At 58.5% G+C, this 15,027-nt stretch overlaps 2 protein-coding genes across 4 annotated transcripts; one reads left to right on the top strand and one right to left on the bottom strand.

The window, feature by feature from the left end:
• Nucleotides 1-116: 116 nt before the first annotated feature.
• YIF1A (Yip1 interacting factor homolog A, membrane trafficking protein) lies at nucleotides 117-7,697 on the bottom strand. 3 transcript variants are annotated; one of them, XM_050756770.1, is made up of 8 exons: nucleotides 4,512-4,747; nucleotides 3,602-3,813; nucleotides 3,339-3,443; nucleotides 3,131-3,209; nucleotides 1,238-1,295; nucleotides 918-1,073; nucleotides 410-503; nucleotides 117-320 (listed from the first exon to the last, which is right to left on the bottom strand). In XM_050756770.1, the coding sequence occupies exons 1-8, from the start codon at nucleotides 4,540-4,542 to the stop codon at nucleotides 174-176; spliced, it is 882 nt and encodes a 293-aa protein (XP_050612727.1). In that variant the 5' UTR covers nucleotides 4,543-4,747; the 3' UTR covers nucleotides 117-173. The 3 variants fall into 3 exon arrangements, with proteins under 3 accessions (XP_050612727.1, XP_050612726.1, XP_050612725.1); XM_050756769.1 differs by lacking the exon at nucleotides 4,512-4,747 and adding an exon at nucleotides 7,486-7,697 and having other exon boundaries at nucleotides 117-503; XM_050756768.1 differs by having other exon boundaries at nucleotides 117-503; nucleotides 4,512-4,749.
• Nucleotides 7,698-7,837: 140 nt separating this feature from the next.
• On the top strand, nucleotides 7,838-12,665 carry TMEM151A (transmembrane protein 151A). Its single transcript, XM_050756724.1, has 2 exons — nucleotides 7,838-7,990; nucleotides 10,212-12,665. Exons 1-2 carry the CDS (start codon nucleotides 7,916-7,918, stop codon nucleotides 11,541-11,543), a joined length of 1,407 nt encoding a protein of 468 aa, XP_050612681.1. The 5' UTR covers nucleotides 7,838-7,915; the 3' UTR covers nucleotides 11,544-12,665.
• Nucleotides 12,666-15,027: the final 2,362 nt, after the last annotated feature.

Genomic DNA, 15,027 nt, shown 5'->3' with positions numbered 1-15,027 from the left:
GCCCTCCCTGGGCCCACCTTCTTCCTAGACAGCTCCAAGCCCAGTCCCCTGGGCAATGGAGAGGCCCAGAGGTATCCGTAGCTCCCCATCAGGCCCCAGGAACAAAGGTCAGACAGTCAAGGAAATCAAATCTTCAATGAATGAAAAACTCAGTGCCATCTGGGGCCAGGGGGTCACCGGACCAGGTGGAAAGTCAGCCAGTATATGATGAGGGGCTGGAAGGCTGCAGCTCCCAGAGTCAGGTAGAGCTGGAGACGCTGCCGGGGGACGGGGCCCCCCATGCTGTCAGGGCCCAGGGCTGCTGTCCGAAAAGAGCGCACCTGGAAGAAAGGAGAGCTGAAGGCTGGCCAGGAGGGGGAGGTCTGCCCTCAAGTGAAGGCAGGGGAATGGGGGGGCACACCAGACTCACAATGAAGTACATGAGCGCCGATGAGGTCCAGGCCAGCGCCACGTAGTAGCCATCGCTGCCAAACAGCAGCCCCGTAAGCACACTGAGGATCATTCTGGGGGTGAGAGGAGGAAAGGGTTGGTGATCCCCAGGGGTCTAGGCCTGAGATTGGCCCTACCCCCAATGCCCAGAGCCCAGCTAGACCCCACGTCCCACAGCGCCTTTTACTCTCAATCTGTCCCCACAGGGACCCAGACCCCAAAGGGATATGGAAGGCTCAGGACTCAGCCCCAGGACCTGGATCTGAGATCCCCTTCTCTCCCCAAGACTCTGGCAGAGTGACTCTCAACACCTCCCCAACCTCTGCATGGCACCCAGGTCCTCAGGAGACTGCTGGAGACAGCTCCTCCCTCTTAACAGAGCAGTGCTCGAGGTCACTGGGGGCCAAGACATGTCCAGGGTCACAGTTCGAGGCTACAGCTATGCAGGCCCAGACCCAAGGCAACCCCTCTGGCCCACAGGTGCTCACCCCACGTATTTGTAGCCACTGTAGGCCAGCAGGTGGAAGGTGCTCAGGTCGCTGCGCACGGTGGCCAGGTAGAGGCCCAGGAGCAGGGCTAGCACCTCCATCACCACCCACACCAGCGCCGTGCTTGCACACAGGCCCAGCACCTCCGGGGAGAACCTGTGCCAAAGCAGGGGCGGCTCAGAGCCAGGCATCCTGAGGCAGGGGTGAGGATGAGAGACTGGGGCAACAGAGGGTGAGCTGGGGACCACCACATATGCCCTAGGGAGGTTGGGAGAAGAGCTCACAGCAAGGGGAGGGTAAGGGAGGGGTTTGGCACTGACCTTTTCTGAATGCCCAGTGCCATCCCAGCCAGGAGCACGTAAGTAATGAAGGCCATCGCTGCCAAGTGCCAGAGAGATGCCATCAGCTTGGCTTCCTCAATCAGAGCTGCCTTCCTAGGCATTTGGGGTCACTGACACGCCCCATACTTCCTTCTCTGCATAGCCCAGCATGGCCTGACCTCCACATTCTGCTCCCAAATGCCCTGCCTGGGATGCCTGTCTCCAATCAGCCCTCTCCCACTGTGTAAATGCCACCTGACCCTCTTCCAGGACCACACGCCACCTTTCCTCCCTCTGTGCTGGGAGCTCATCAGTTTTCTGCTGCATCTCAGAAACTGGATCATGGGCCAAGGCCATTGTTCTGCCTAGACAGGGACCAAACTGGTTTCTGGCAAGACCAGAATGCAGGTTCAGTGGACACCCATTCTCTCCCTAGAGTCTGGGGCCATGGAGATGACCTCACCTCAGTCAGCAATTCTGAGTCTCGGCACTGGTAGGGCTCTGGCTGCCCAACAATGCAGGGAACTCCAAGTTTAACTTTGGGTAGTGTTCATAAAAGCTCAGAGCCAGTGGGAGCTGGGCATTAGCAGCAGTTTTAACTCTGTCTTCTGCCTCGCTTAAAGCACTAGAACTGGCAGGGTGCTGTTGCTCGTGCCTGTAATCCCAACACTTGGGGAGGACAAGGCAGGCAGATCACTTGGGCCCAGGAGTTCAAGACCAGCCTGGGCAACATAGCAAAACCCTGTCTCTACTAAAAATACAAAAATTAGCTGGGCATGGTGGCGGGCGCCTGTAGCCTGCAGTCCCAGCTACTCAGGAGACTGAGGCAGGAGGATCACTGCCTGAGCGTGAGAGGCAGAGGTTGCAGCGAGCCAAGATCACACCACTGTACTCCAGACTGGGTGACAGAGTGAGACCCTGTCTCAAAAGGAAAAAAAAAAAAAGCACTGACATGACCACCAGCGGGGAGTGTCTGGAGTTCTGGAGTCAGGAAATCAGCTGTACCGCCCGTCAACTCTTAAGGCCTCAAAAATACTGAAGCTCCTCTGAAGCTTGGCTTCAACAAGTAAAATGGGGATGCCAGTTCCAGCCTTACACGGTGGCTACGATGGGCAGAGGGGATGAAGGATGGAGGAACCCCTGTGCTGCCCAGCACACCTAGGCTGGCTGCCTGCCCTCAGTCCCACTGGCTGCCCTCACTGGAAGCTCATCTGTGGGCTGGTCACTGCACTTACTCACTCACTCTGGGTGTCCATGATGGGCCTGGCCCTATGCAGCCAACAGGATAGAGTCAGCTGCACATGTGAGCAGCCTGAAAAATGCCATGTGGACAGGCAGTTGTGGGAACCCAGAAGGGAGCCACCACTTGCTCAGGGGCTCAGGAAGGCTTCTTGGAAGAAGGGATAACAGCACGCCTTGGAGGACAAGTAATAACGATGGTAACAGCTAATGTTTCCTACGTCCTTCCTGTGTGCCAGGTGAGGTGCTGAGCAAACATCACCTTGCTGAATCTCTCCAACAGTCCTTTGGGGTAGGGACTATATTGGTCCTGTTTTACTGAAAAGTACAAATAACCAGCCTAAAGTCCCACAGCTGGAATCTGCAAAGCCAGGTCTAAACCCAGAGCTCCAGGCTGGGGAGGGATATAGTCCAAATCAAGAGACAGGCAGGTCTCAAAAGGGTGTCCTGGGGACACTGAAGGCATATTTAGGAAGCTCCTTACTGGTAACCCTGCACTGCCTGCCTGGTGTCTTGTAACTGCCATACATACACAAAGCACCAAGAACAGATGCTGACTCAGTAGCTGAGCCTCTCTTCCCATTCATCCCTCAAGACACAAGTCCCCCCCCGACCCTACCCCACCACGTTCCCCAGCCCAGGTCGGAGACTCACTGGGGATATAGAGGTCAGGGGCGTTGAGGTCTTGCCGAGGGGGCAGAGGAACATCGCGACTGTACTGCACTTCCCAGTTCTGGCAGTGGCAGCAGTGGCCACATCAGGAGGGGAAGAAGAGAAAAGAGGAGAGAAGGGGGTTGAGGTCTGGGCGCCAGACTCCAGCACAATGAGGAAGGCCCACCAGCTCCCTTGATAGGAAGCTCACCTGGTGTGTGTAGGGGAAGACCAGCAGCCCTAGCTTCTTGGCCACGTAGGCTGTGTCCACAGCAAAAAAATACTTGAGTTTGTTCACAGACACAAAACGGTGCAGCTGGGAGGGGAGAAAGGAGGCTGTGGGCAAGCCGCACCCCACGAATGCCCCTCCGTGTTCTCCATCCCTGAGGACACTGTGAGGAATCGGGTGGAATCCCATGATGTCCCAGCCCTCGCCAAAAATTCTGCCACCCGTGCCCTGGGGGCAGGCCACACCTCCTTGTGCACCATGTCCTTCCCATGGGATGCGATGGAGCTGCCATAGGCCATAGCCACATTGGCCATTGGGTCCCCAAGCAAGTGGTTGACACTGAAGGCCACATCTGCTCCTGGGGCTGGATATCCCCCGGGCTGGCTGGAATAACCACCGCTTGTGTCATCGAAGAGGGGAGGGGGATCCGGGGCTGCCCGGGCCCTGTGCTTGGAACCTGTGGGTTTGGAGGTATCAGAGTAGATGACAGAAATACCAAGCATGAGCCCAAGCCACCGCCCCTTCCCTGGCTGGACAGCCCTGCACGGGTCCTGCAGGCACCGATCAGTGAGGAGACCCCAAGCTGGGTGAGGGGGAGCTAACTGAGAAAAAACTTTGATGAGGGATCCTTTGCGAGAAATCCGTTGCTAAATGTAGGCAAAGGAAGAGCTGAGGCAGCGCCTAGAAGTGGTTGCCCACTTGGGGTTTCTGAAGGCCTCTCGTTGGAAGTGACCTCTGAACTGAGCCATAGTGAGTAGAAGTTGCAGATAACTGGGAGGGCAGTTAACTGGGAGGGCATCCTTGTGTGAACAAACCGGGGAGAGGCGACAGCTGGCTACCCGGAGGCCCTGGACAGTGCTCAGGGACCTCACCAGGCTCACAAGAGTGAAAGGAGTTTCTGGAGGCGGACCCCGTTTTTCCCCGACTCCGCCATGGGACTCCCAGCTGTGCTACCACCGCCCGGTCTCACGACTGGGCCGAGAGAGCGAAGTCCGGGACGCGTTGCAGTGTTGCGAGGGGCAGGAACCCGAGTGACACCCCCGCCCTGGGCAGCGGTCCCAGTCGCTATCTCCCTCGGGGTGAGCGGGCCGCGCCGCCGACTCCCCCCCGCCGGCCGCGCCGCGCCGCGCCGCGCCCCGCCAGCGCCCCACGCACCGTGGGCTCCGTAGCCCGAGTGATAAGCCATGGCCGCGACGCTCTCTCTCCCCGAGGGCCCGCTGCGCCGCCTCGTGGGTACGAATACTAATAAGGCAGCTGCTCCGCGCCCAAAGTACAGACCGAGGCCACCCGGCCGCGCGACACGTCCCCCACCCCGCCGGTCTCGGCCACCATGTCCGCGGCGTCATCCCCCATGCCTGCCATTGGCTCTTCGGCGTCGCCGGCTCGCCCCACCCCTCTCCCAATTGGCCACTGACTGGCTCTAGCCTGAGCGGATTCGGCAGAAGGCAACATCCGGGTGAGGGACAGGAGGAGCAACTTGTGGTGCCTAGGATTGGATCACTGGCTTGCCAGTTCACGGTGGGAACAGCCAATAGAAGAGTTAAGGAAGAAGGTGGGCGAGAATTATTCGCGCGCCTGCGCGGTGAGGCACTTGACGCAACCTGCCACGACTGCACCAGGGAGACTAGAGGAGGCCTGCGGCCGGAGTCATGAACGAAGCTTCCTTGGTGGGACGTACTCCAGGAGGGAATGGGGCGGTCGAGCGCCAACCAAGCCCTGGCCTTCGGGGCGCCTGTTCCTCCCTCTCTGGGCTTGTTTTCCTCCCCCGTCACCTGCACTTCACCCAGTCCTGGAACGGAGCCCCAGCAGCCCCGGAGGTGGTGGTGGGAGGCCGCCACTGTCAGTGACTGAGCGGCCAATCAAGCCCCAGGATGCTGACTCCTCCTCCCACCTCCCACTCCTCTTCTCCGCGCGGGTGCTGTCCGTCGTCCGGTGCTGAAAATGCCCTCCCGCCTCTGCCGCCATCCTGTAGACTCCCGAGGGCCTGCGGATGGGAAGATTTGGGGTCTCGAACCACACGCACACATACACGCATACTGCAAAACTGGGGCCCAGAGGATCCGAAGTCCCAGAGACTGGGTGGTATAGATGGGGCAGGATCCTGCCCAGGGCCTGTCCCATAGACTCTCCCGTAGTCCAGCAGATCTGGGGGCAGAGGTGTGCTGATCTGAGTCCTGAAGCTGCAGCCGAAACTCCTGAGTCATCGCCGGGCCTGTGGTCTTCTCGAAGTGAGGCCCCCAAGCCTCATTTGTAGTCCCAGAGGTTCCTTTCTCTCCACCCAGGTTCTGATCACTTCCACCCCCATGGAGACAGTCTTCAGGAGCCTCCCTCTCACAGACCTTCAGCCACCGCTTTCTAGAGAGGACGACCTCTCTAATTAGCTACCAGGTGTCCACTTACACCAGATGACCTTCCTGCTCCCCAAACTCAGCCCACGTGGTCTGATTGCCCAGAGGTCCCCTCTACCTCGGATGCCCTTCCCCCTCATATCCACTTGTCCATAAGCCTAGTTATCTTTAAGAGTCAGTTCAGCTTGTGCCTCTCAGAGAGACAAAGGGAACAAAGACCTGACCTGGTCAGGGGTGGAGGTCATAGGCTGGGTTCTAGGCCCCCTCTGGGTGCACCCAATTTGCCCTGCATGTAAGTTCCATGAGGACAGGCCCTGTTGTCATTCTCCACTTCCATCCTTGCCTTCCCAGTGCCAAGCACAATACTTGCATATAGAAGACACCCAGTAAACATCTGTGTCCAACAAATATATAATAAATAGATAAAACCCTGGACCAGTCCTTTCCTCTGTCTACATCTCAGTTACCTAATCTTTAAGTGGGTAAGGATGTTTAATTGAATGGTCTTTGAGTTGCTCTTTGCCTGAACACACACACATACAAAATGAATTAACCCACCAGTATTGCAGCTTATTTTCTGCCCAGATTGTCTAGTTTTCCAGCAAAGCCAGACCCAGACACAGATGTGAAGATCTGAGGCCCTGGAGGGCCAGGAAGTAGCACTGGGGCCAAGTGTACCTGGGAGGGGTCATCTAATGCAAGCCAGTTCCCATGTCCCTGCAGGGCACGATGGATGCTTGTGAACTGAATCCAAAGCCTTTCTATGTATTTTCTTCCTTCCTTCCTTCCTTCTTTCCTTCCTTCCTTCCTTCTTTCTCCCTCCTCTCCTCCTCCTCCTTCTCCTCCTCCTCCTCTCTTCTTTCTCCTCCTACTCCTCTCCTCCTCCTCCTCCTCTGCCACCGACGCCGCCTTCTTCTTCTTCCTCCTCCTCCTCCTCCTCTTTTTTTTCTTCTTCTTCTTCTTCTTCTTCTTCTTCTTCTTCTTCTTCTTCTTCTTCTTCTTCTTCAAGACAGGGTCTTACTTTGTCACACAGGCTGAAGCACAGGGCATGAGAGATGCTTGTAAACTGAATCCAAAACCTTTCTATGTCTGTCTTTCTTTTCTTTTCTTTCTTTCTTTCTTTCTTTCTTTCTTTCTTTCTTTCTTTCTTTCTTTCTTTCTTTCTTTCTTTCTTTCCTTCCTTCCTTCCTTCCTTCTCTTTCTTTTCTCTCTCTCTCTGTCTTCTTCTTCTTCACAGGGTCTCACTTTGTCACACAGGCTGGAGCACAGTGGTGCAAACACAGCTTACTGCAGCCTCTAACTCCCAGACTCAATTGATCCTCCTGTCTTAGCCTCCCGAGTAGCTGGGAATACAGGTGTGCACCACACCATCATGCCCAGCTCATTTTAAAATTTTTTGTATAGGCAGGGTTTCGCCATGTTTCCAAGGCTGCTGGAATTCCTGGGCTCCAGTGATCCTCCCACCTCGGTCTCCCAAAGTGCTGGGATTACAGGCATGAGCCACTCAGTCCGGCCTCTATCCCCATTTCTCAGATGGGAAAACTGAGGTTGGGAGCGGAGCATGCTGGCCCAAGGTCACGCAGCCTAGGGTCCCTGGTGTCCTTGCCCCAGCCTGCCTGTCCTAAGCTGAGTCCAGCACCCCTGCCCAGCCAGTGAAACTCATCACGCTTTTCTCAGCTGTAACTACCCTCTTCTCCAGGTGAGGCTTCAGGGGTGGGATCTGGGTGGGCTTAACTCTGGGCCTACTCCTTAGAGATGGGACCCCGCGAGCGCCCACCCACCTTGGAGATTCTTCTTCCTCATTTTACAGCCCGGGAAGCTCAGGCGCCAGAGGGTTAGACCAGCTCAAGGTCGCGAGCGCGAGCGCGGCCAGAGGAGAATCCAGGGGTCCAGCCGCCCAGCGGGGGCTTCTTGGGGGCGGGCGGAGCGCCTGCCGTGCCAGGCGCTGCCGGCGGCGCCGCCGCCGGTGCCGCGGGGGCGGGGTCAGCGGAGGGCGGGGCGCCGGGCACCCGGGCCGCCAACGCCGCCAACGCCTCCGCCGCCGCCGCCGTCGCCGCTGCCGCTGCCGCTGCGCTCAGGCTCGAGCTCCGCGCACTCCCTCCGCGGCCGCTGAGCCGAGCGGACGCCCCTGGGGGCCGCGCCGCAGCCCTCCGTGCTCCGCCCTATCATGCCCGGTGCCCGGGCTGGGGCCGCCCAAGCAGCCAGGACACCATGCCCGAGGACGGCGCTGGCGACGGCGGGGAGGTCCCCGCGCTCATCCCGGACGGCGAGCCGCTGCGGGAAGAGGTACCGGCGCTGGGGTCCGGAGCCGGGCCTGGGGCGGCGTGAAAGGGACCAGTGCAGAAGGCGACCCCAAGAGAGGGGCTGAGGAGGGAAGTCCCAGAGCCCCTACGGCCAATGACGTCATTGGGGTCACCTGCCGCCCTGCCGGGGGTCCAGGGGCCCGCGTTGGGGGTAGGGGTGGGGCGGCTGGACAGCAATATGGGGGGCGACTTCCGCCCCCGGGGCCCCGCATCCAGCCTTGCCCGTCCTGTGACGTCAGCGCCTGGCCCCCACGCCTCCCACTGCCGCAGCCCAGCGGGGGATGCTGCTTCCACCGCCAGGGCCGCGGGGTCAGGTCCCCAGCCCGGCCCGGCCGCTCACGAGGTGTCCGGGCAGTGCCTGCAATGCAGCAGCAGTCGCAGAGCCTAGAGGGGAGGAGGGGAAGAGGAAGGGAGGTGCCTGGGTACCCCTTCTCCTTGTCCTCGAGGTGAGGATTGAGGGCCCATTCTGATGACTGGGACCCCAGATGGCCCCTCCTCAGCCCTAGCCAGTAAGGTCTGCAGGACCTAGGGCCCCGAGTGATGTGTGGGGTGATAGGGTGGTGAGTGGAGCTGTGTGTGCATTTGGGTGAATGTAGCCTGCTTGTGTGTGTGTGTTGTGTGGGTGTGTGAATTGGGGGTGTGTGTACCCTGTAGTCAGGTGAGGGGTGAGTGGGTGCCTGGCTCGGGTTGTCACTCAGTGGTCTAGGTGTGTGCATGTGAGCGAGTCCCGTTGTGGGTGGGTCTCTCCCTGTGGGGTCTGAGGAGCCAAGGTGTCAGGTTGCATTGGGGGTGGGGAGATGTGCACTGTGGTCAGGTGAAGGTCTGGTATGTCTCTGGGCTTCACTGCATGTGGAATGTGTATGTGCATGTGTGTGTCCTGTGGTGGATGGATCTGTGGTGCGTGTGTGTGTGCTATGTGTGTGTACCATGCTATGGTTGTGGGAGTCTGTGCTCTGGGGACAGGTGAGGGTCTGGAGTTTCCTGGTGACAGGCAGTGTGGCCCTCCATGGTAGGTGGGTCTGTGATGAGCATGTGTTGGAGGGGCGTGGACAAGTGTGTGTGTACCTGACAGGCTTTGCAGGTCAGGTGGCGCTGTGCTCCTGTGCTGTGTGACGGGGCCAGGCTGTATCTGGGCTGGGCTGGGGGATGGTTCCTCTCCTCTTGGGCCTCTAGAGGCCTGGTAGGTCTGGGGTAGGAGAGGTAACCCCTTAACCCCTCTTTTGTTGTTTCTACCTTTTCCACCCCTTTTTACCCTTCCGCTCTCCCCACTGTATACCTACCTGCTTCTCTCTCCATGGGCACCTGGGGGTGAGGTAGCTAGGCTGGCAGCCCTGCCAGGGAGGGTGTGGCAAGCCCTCTGAGCCAGGGAGTGGCCCCTGCTGCCCAGCAGCTGTGTCCCGCCCCCTCGCTCAGCACAGATGAGTGGAGGATGGCCCTCCATCTGCTCCCCACCCCAAGACTCGCACCTCCCCCGTTCTAGATGCTCCCGTTGACTCAAAAGCCTCTGCTGAGTCTTCTAAGTCCCTGTGGAACAAGGGACCAGAGGGAGTCTCAGGGTAATGGTGACCATATTTATTCCCATGGCCAGACACTGTGCTCAGATCTTCACACGTATGATCTTGTTGAATCCTCACAACAGACTCAGTTTACAGATGAGGAAATTAAGGTCCAGAGAGGATGAGGGACGTGCCCAAGTCATACAGTAAGTGCTGGAGCCAGCACTGGCTCCTGGGCAGTGAAACTCCAAAGCCCATGCTGTTTACACCTCGGACCCCTTCCCCCTGCTTCCCAGACCAACAGGACCAAGAATCAAGGCCCAGAGAGGGCAAAGATATAGCCAAGTCCACACAGCAAATCAGGGCAGAGCAAGGGCTAGAACTCATTTTCTCAATAGCCAGTCCAAGGATCCACCCCTTCTGGCAGAGGCGGGCCTGCTGTGTCCTGTGTACAGTTGGCCCAGTGCTAGCAGGGCACAGTGGAGGATGGATTTGGGGCAGCGAGTCCTGGGTTTGAATCTGCAGCGCCACTGTGAGTGAGCTGGAAATGTGAAGCCTGGAGCAAGCTACTCATCCCTCTGAGCCTCAGTTTCCTCCTCTGTAAAATGGGGCTCACGGAATCACCTCCCTCAGCTGGGTTAAGCAAAGTGGCAGGCCCCACTGATGGCCTCACCTGACACAGACTTCCCTTTCTCTGCCCACCTGCAGCAACGGCCCCTGAAACAGTCCCTGGGAAGCTCCCTGTGCCGCGAGTCGCACTGGAAGTGCCTGCTCCTCACGCTGCTCATCCACGCCTGCGGGGCCGTGGTGGCCTGGTGTCGCCTGGCCACAGTGCCTCGGCTGGTCCTGGGGCCCGAGGCTGCCTTGGCCCGGGGAGCCGGTGGCCCGCCACCCACCTACCCGGCCAGCCCCTGCTCCGATGGCTACCTGTACATCCCGCTGGCCTTCGTCTCCCTGCTCTACCTCCTCTACTTGGCCGAGTGCTGGCACTGTCACGTGCGGTCCTGCCAGGCGCCACGCACCGACGCCCACACGGTGCTGGCGCTGATCCGCCGGCTGCAGCAGGCGCCGCCGTGCGTCTGGTGGAAGGCCACCAGCTACCACTACGTGCGGCGCACCCGCCAGATCACACGCTACCGCAACGGCGACGCCTACACCACCACGCAGGTGTACCATGAGCGCGCCGACAGCCGCACGGCCCGCGGCGAGTTTGACTACTCGGCTCACGGCGTCCGCGACGTCTCCAAGGAGCTGGTGGGGCTGGCGGAGCACGCGGCCACGCGGCTGCGCTTCACCAAGTGCTTCAGCTTCGGCAGCGCGGAGGCCGAGGCCTCGTACCTCACGCAGCGGGCGCGCTTCTTCAGCGCCAACGAGGGCCTGGACGACTACCTGGAGGCGCGCGAGGGCATGCACCTGAAGGACGTGGACTTCCGCGAGTCGCTCATGGTCTTCGCCGACCCCCGCAGCCCGCCCTGGTACGCTCGCGCCTGGGTCTTCTGGCTTGTGTCGGCGGCCACGCTGTCGTGGCCCCTGCGCGTCGTGGCTGCCTATGGAACGGCCCACGTGCACTACCAGGTGGAGAAGCTCTTCGGCGCCAGCTCGCCCCCGCCCGGGGCCGTGCCCAGCGGGCCCCCGCTGTCCCGCGTGGCCACAGTGGACTTCACTGAGCTCGAGTGGCACATCTGCTCCAACCGGCAGTTGGTGCCCAGCTACTCGGAGGCCGTGGTCATGGGCGCAGGCTCGGGCGCCTACCTCAGAGGCTGCCAGCGCTGCCGTCGCTCCGTCAGCAGCAACTCGCTGCCCCCCGCCCGGCCCAGCGGGCCCCGTCTGCCCTTTAGCCGCAGCCGCCTCTCACTGGGCGCTGGGGGCCGGGCCACGCCAGGGGTCTTCCGCAGCCTGAGCGGGGGGCCCCTGGGGCGCCGTGGAGAGGACACAGAACCCCTCGAGAGCCCGCCCTGCTATGAGGACGCCCTCTACTTCCCGGTGCTCATTGTCCACGGAGACAGCGGCTGCCAGGGGGATGGGCAGGGTGCGCTCTGAGACCCCCACAGCCCCCAGAGTAGCCCCCTCCCCACCATTCCACCATGGGCTTAGACGCCCCGGTGATCGTCGTCCAAAACAGGCGGGAAAACAGACCAGCCACACACAAGGGGCAGGGGTGAGGGTGGGGGTGGGGGTCCTCAAACAGACTAAAATGCAGTGACCCGTGGTCATTTTGGAGGAAACGGAGGCCACCTAAGTGGAGCCTAAGAATCGCCCCCAGCATGGCTTCACCCCCCAAGATGGCCAATGATCTGGTCTGGAGGCCTCTCACAAAGGGCAGGAGAAGAAGCTTCCAGAAAGGCTGGGATGGAGAAAGAGTCCTGCGGCCAGCTGTTGCCTGCAGCAGAGGCTGCCTGTGGACACTTCCCTGCCGGGGCTGAGGCCATGCTGGGAGCTTCCCAGCGACGCAGAAGCACAAATTGGCGGGTTGGGGCCATGCCCAGCCAGGTTGGCTTCCCTGGGGCTGAAGAGCTGGCTGTGGTGGCACCATGGCCTTGGCCCTGCTACTCACCCAACATTCCCATCCTCCCCTGATAGGCCCCTCCTTGCCTGCCCTTTCGCCCGCTGCTCAGGGCCAGTCACTGATTGGATCTAGCAGTGCTGTTCCTCCACTTGGAGCCTGGTTCTTGGAGTACAGCCTTGCCCCATGCACCTGTACTGTTTCGCCTGGTGTCCACCGCACCCTCCTCCCACATTCAGCTACCCGTACAACCTGGGGTTCCTTCTCAGGGCCTCACCTGGTCCTCACATCCCCTGGCCTCTGCTCCTGCCTCCCAAAGTCCATGTCTGCCTCCATCAGTCACACACACCCAGGGACGCCCTCTCCTTGCCCTCCGGGACTTATCTACTCTTCACTTTCCTGATGATCCGTGGGGCCCAGACCTAGAGGGCATCCGAGGGGCCCGGCCTCGCCCGCAGCCTCTTGGATGAAGTCCTTGCTCCACCATGCAGGCCCTTGCTTCTCCCATCAATGAGTCCTGGCCCAGGGGACACTGACCCTCCCCCAGGGAGGAGAGAGGAGTTCCTTCCCTTTCAACGAAGGCTTCCACACCCTCTCAAGGGTGGTGGGGAAGGGAGGAGGCTGAGAAGATGCAGATTAAATAAAGGTATGGAATGGAAGGCCTGTGCATTCCTGGGTCTTGGGTCCGAGGCCACCGCTGCAAGCATTATGGGCCTCCGTGGTTCAGGGCATGATGAGGGGTTCTGGGAAGGGACTCAGAGATGGGCTTCAGTGTTCCCAGGAACAAAGTAAGCGGAGGAGAGGAAACCTCCCCTGCCTAGCCTGGGGCCTCTGAGACTCAAGTGTGAGTCGTTCTGAGCACCTGGCTCCCCTGAATCTGGTATCTGGGCCTGGGTCACTGCTAAGGCATTGTCAAGGTGGCCCTTCTTCCAGCTCAGTGGGGGATTCCATTCTGTTGCTGGGCATGCTGAGGGCTAAGAGAGTGGTGGCTTGTCCCCAAAGTGGGGAGAAAGAGCTATGGTCTGTGACTGGAGTTCGGTGCCCCCCAGCAACTACTGACATTATCAATCTGAGGGAAAGGGCACGAAGCAGGTTGAAGGACACAAAGCTGGAAAGGACAGCCCCAAACCAGGGCAGGCTGGCATGGAATCCAAAGGCAGAGAAAACATCAGGGAAAAGGAAGGTCCTGACTCCCTGATGGAGCTCTGAAAGACTCCTGGACATGGCATTGTCACACGTGCAGCAGTAAAGGGTGTTCACTGTGCTAAGGGGCAAGCGTGCATGGAATCCAGCCTACAGGCCACTCCCCAAACTCTGGCATGGAGCTACATCCACTTGGAGAAAGGGGACCCTTTTCCTATTCACGCAAAGGTGGCATAACAGCTAATGGTGACCCTGGAAGGCTGCGGAGAATGGGTGGATTTCCCTAAACAAAGACAGGGCAGGCAGTGTCTTAGACAGCGGATGCTGCCCAGACAAAGGCCTGGCTGCCGGGCATGAGCTGAGGTGTGACGAGGAGATAGAAGCAAGAAAGCATGGAAGGCTTTGCTGTAGCTTCCATGCCAAACCCTAGAATTTGTCCGTACACTGGAGCAAACTGGGCAATCTGCAACCATGGAAGGGGGATGGGCAGGGACGTGATACAATCAAGGCTGCATTTTAGGATATTTAGCAAAAGTCCAGCTACCTGCTGGCTCTGTGGGGAGGGTGGAGTGAAAGACCAGAGCTCTCCCTGTGTGTTAACCGACAGCCTCTCTTCTTTGGGAGTGAAATCAATTCCTCATTCAGAAGCAAATTAGGTGGAAAACTCTATGGTGCCCAAACATTCAAGAAGGCTCCAGTGGGTGGCCGGGCACAGTGACTCATGCCTGTAATCCCAGCATTTTGGGAGGCTGGGGCAGGCAGATCATTTGAGGTCAGCAGTTCAAGACCAGCCTGGCCAACATGGTGAGACCTCCCTGTCTCTACAAAAAATACAAAAATTAGCTGGGCATGGTGGCAGGGACCTGTGACAGCTACTCAGGAGGCTGAGGCAGGAGAATCGCTTGAACCCAAAAGGCAGAGGTTGCAGTGAGCTGAAATTGTGCCACTACACTCCACCTGAGACTCTGTCTCAAAAAAAAAAAATAAATAAATAAATAAAAAGGCTCCAGTGGGTAGGGAGGCCAGCATGCTGGTTCCAGCTCCTTGCCATGAGAAAGACCCTTTTTCCACCATTCTGCTCTAACACCATAGCCAACAACTGCCCACTGCCCACTATCCATTGTCCTCCCTTCCCCAATGACAGGACCCCAGTTTTGCTGCAGATGGCAATGTGCCCAGCTAAAAGGCAATATTTCCAGCCTCCCTGGCATATATGGTATGACTGTGTGGCTGAATTATAGGATATTAGATATAAACAGAAGGTGCTGGAAGGGATCTCCAAGAATGCCCCTTGAATAGAAGCAGTATTGGTGAAGGTCATTTTTCTCCTCTCTGCTTCAGCCTTCATTCAGCCTGGGATGCGTATGTGATAGCTGGAATGCCAGCAGCTATCTTGGAGCAGGAAGTGACCTTGAAAATTGTAGCCACGTGCTGAAGATAGCAGAGCAACAAGGTAAAAGATCCTGGGCTTTTGATGACACCATGCAAGTTTCCATGTCATCCCTTGGGTTGCCTACCTCTAGACTTCAATGAGAAAGAGAAATAAACTGTAAGTCTGCTTAAGCCCACTGTTTTTTCTTGTCTGTTACCGGCAGCTTTTACTAATTATCTACTGCCACATAACAAATTATCCTAATCCTAGTGGCTTAAAAAAGCAATAATTATGATGCTCTCTCCCGGCTTCTGTGGGTCAAGAACTCAGATAGGACACAATGGGGATGGCTTCTCTGCTCCATGACATCCAGGGCTTCTGCTGGAAGACTCACACTGGGGCTGGAATCATCTGAATGCTCATTCACTCACATGTCTGGCAGCTGATGCTGGCTGAGGGCTGAGGGCTGAGAGCCTAACTAGGGCTGTTGATGGGAACACTCACAC

Source organism: Macaca thibetana, chromosome 14 (assembly GCF_024542745.1).
Source record: "Macaca thibetana thibetana isolate TM-01 chromosome 14, ASM2454274v1, whole genome shotgun sequence".
Taxonomy (NCBI): Eukaryota; Metazoa; Chordata; class Mammalia; order Primates; family Cercopithecidae; genus Macaca; species Macaca thibetana.
Note: the sequence above shows the minus strand (reverse complement) of the source record. Positions and strands in the feature narration are given on the sequence as shown.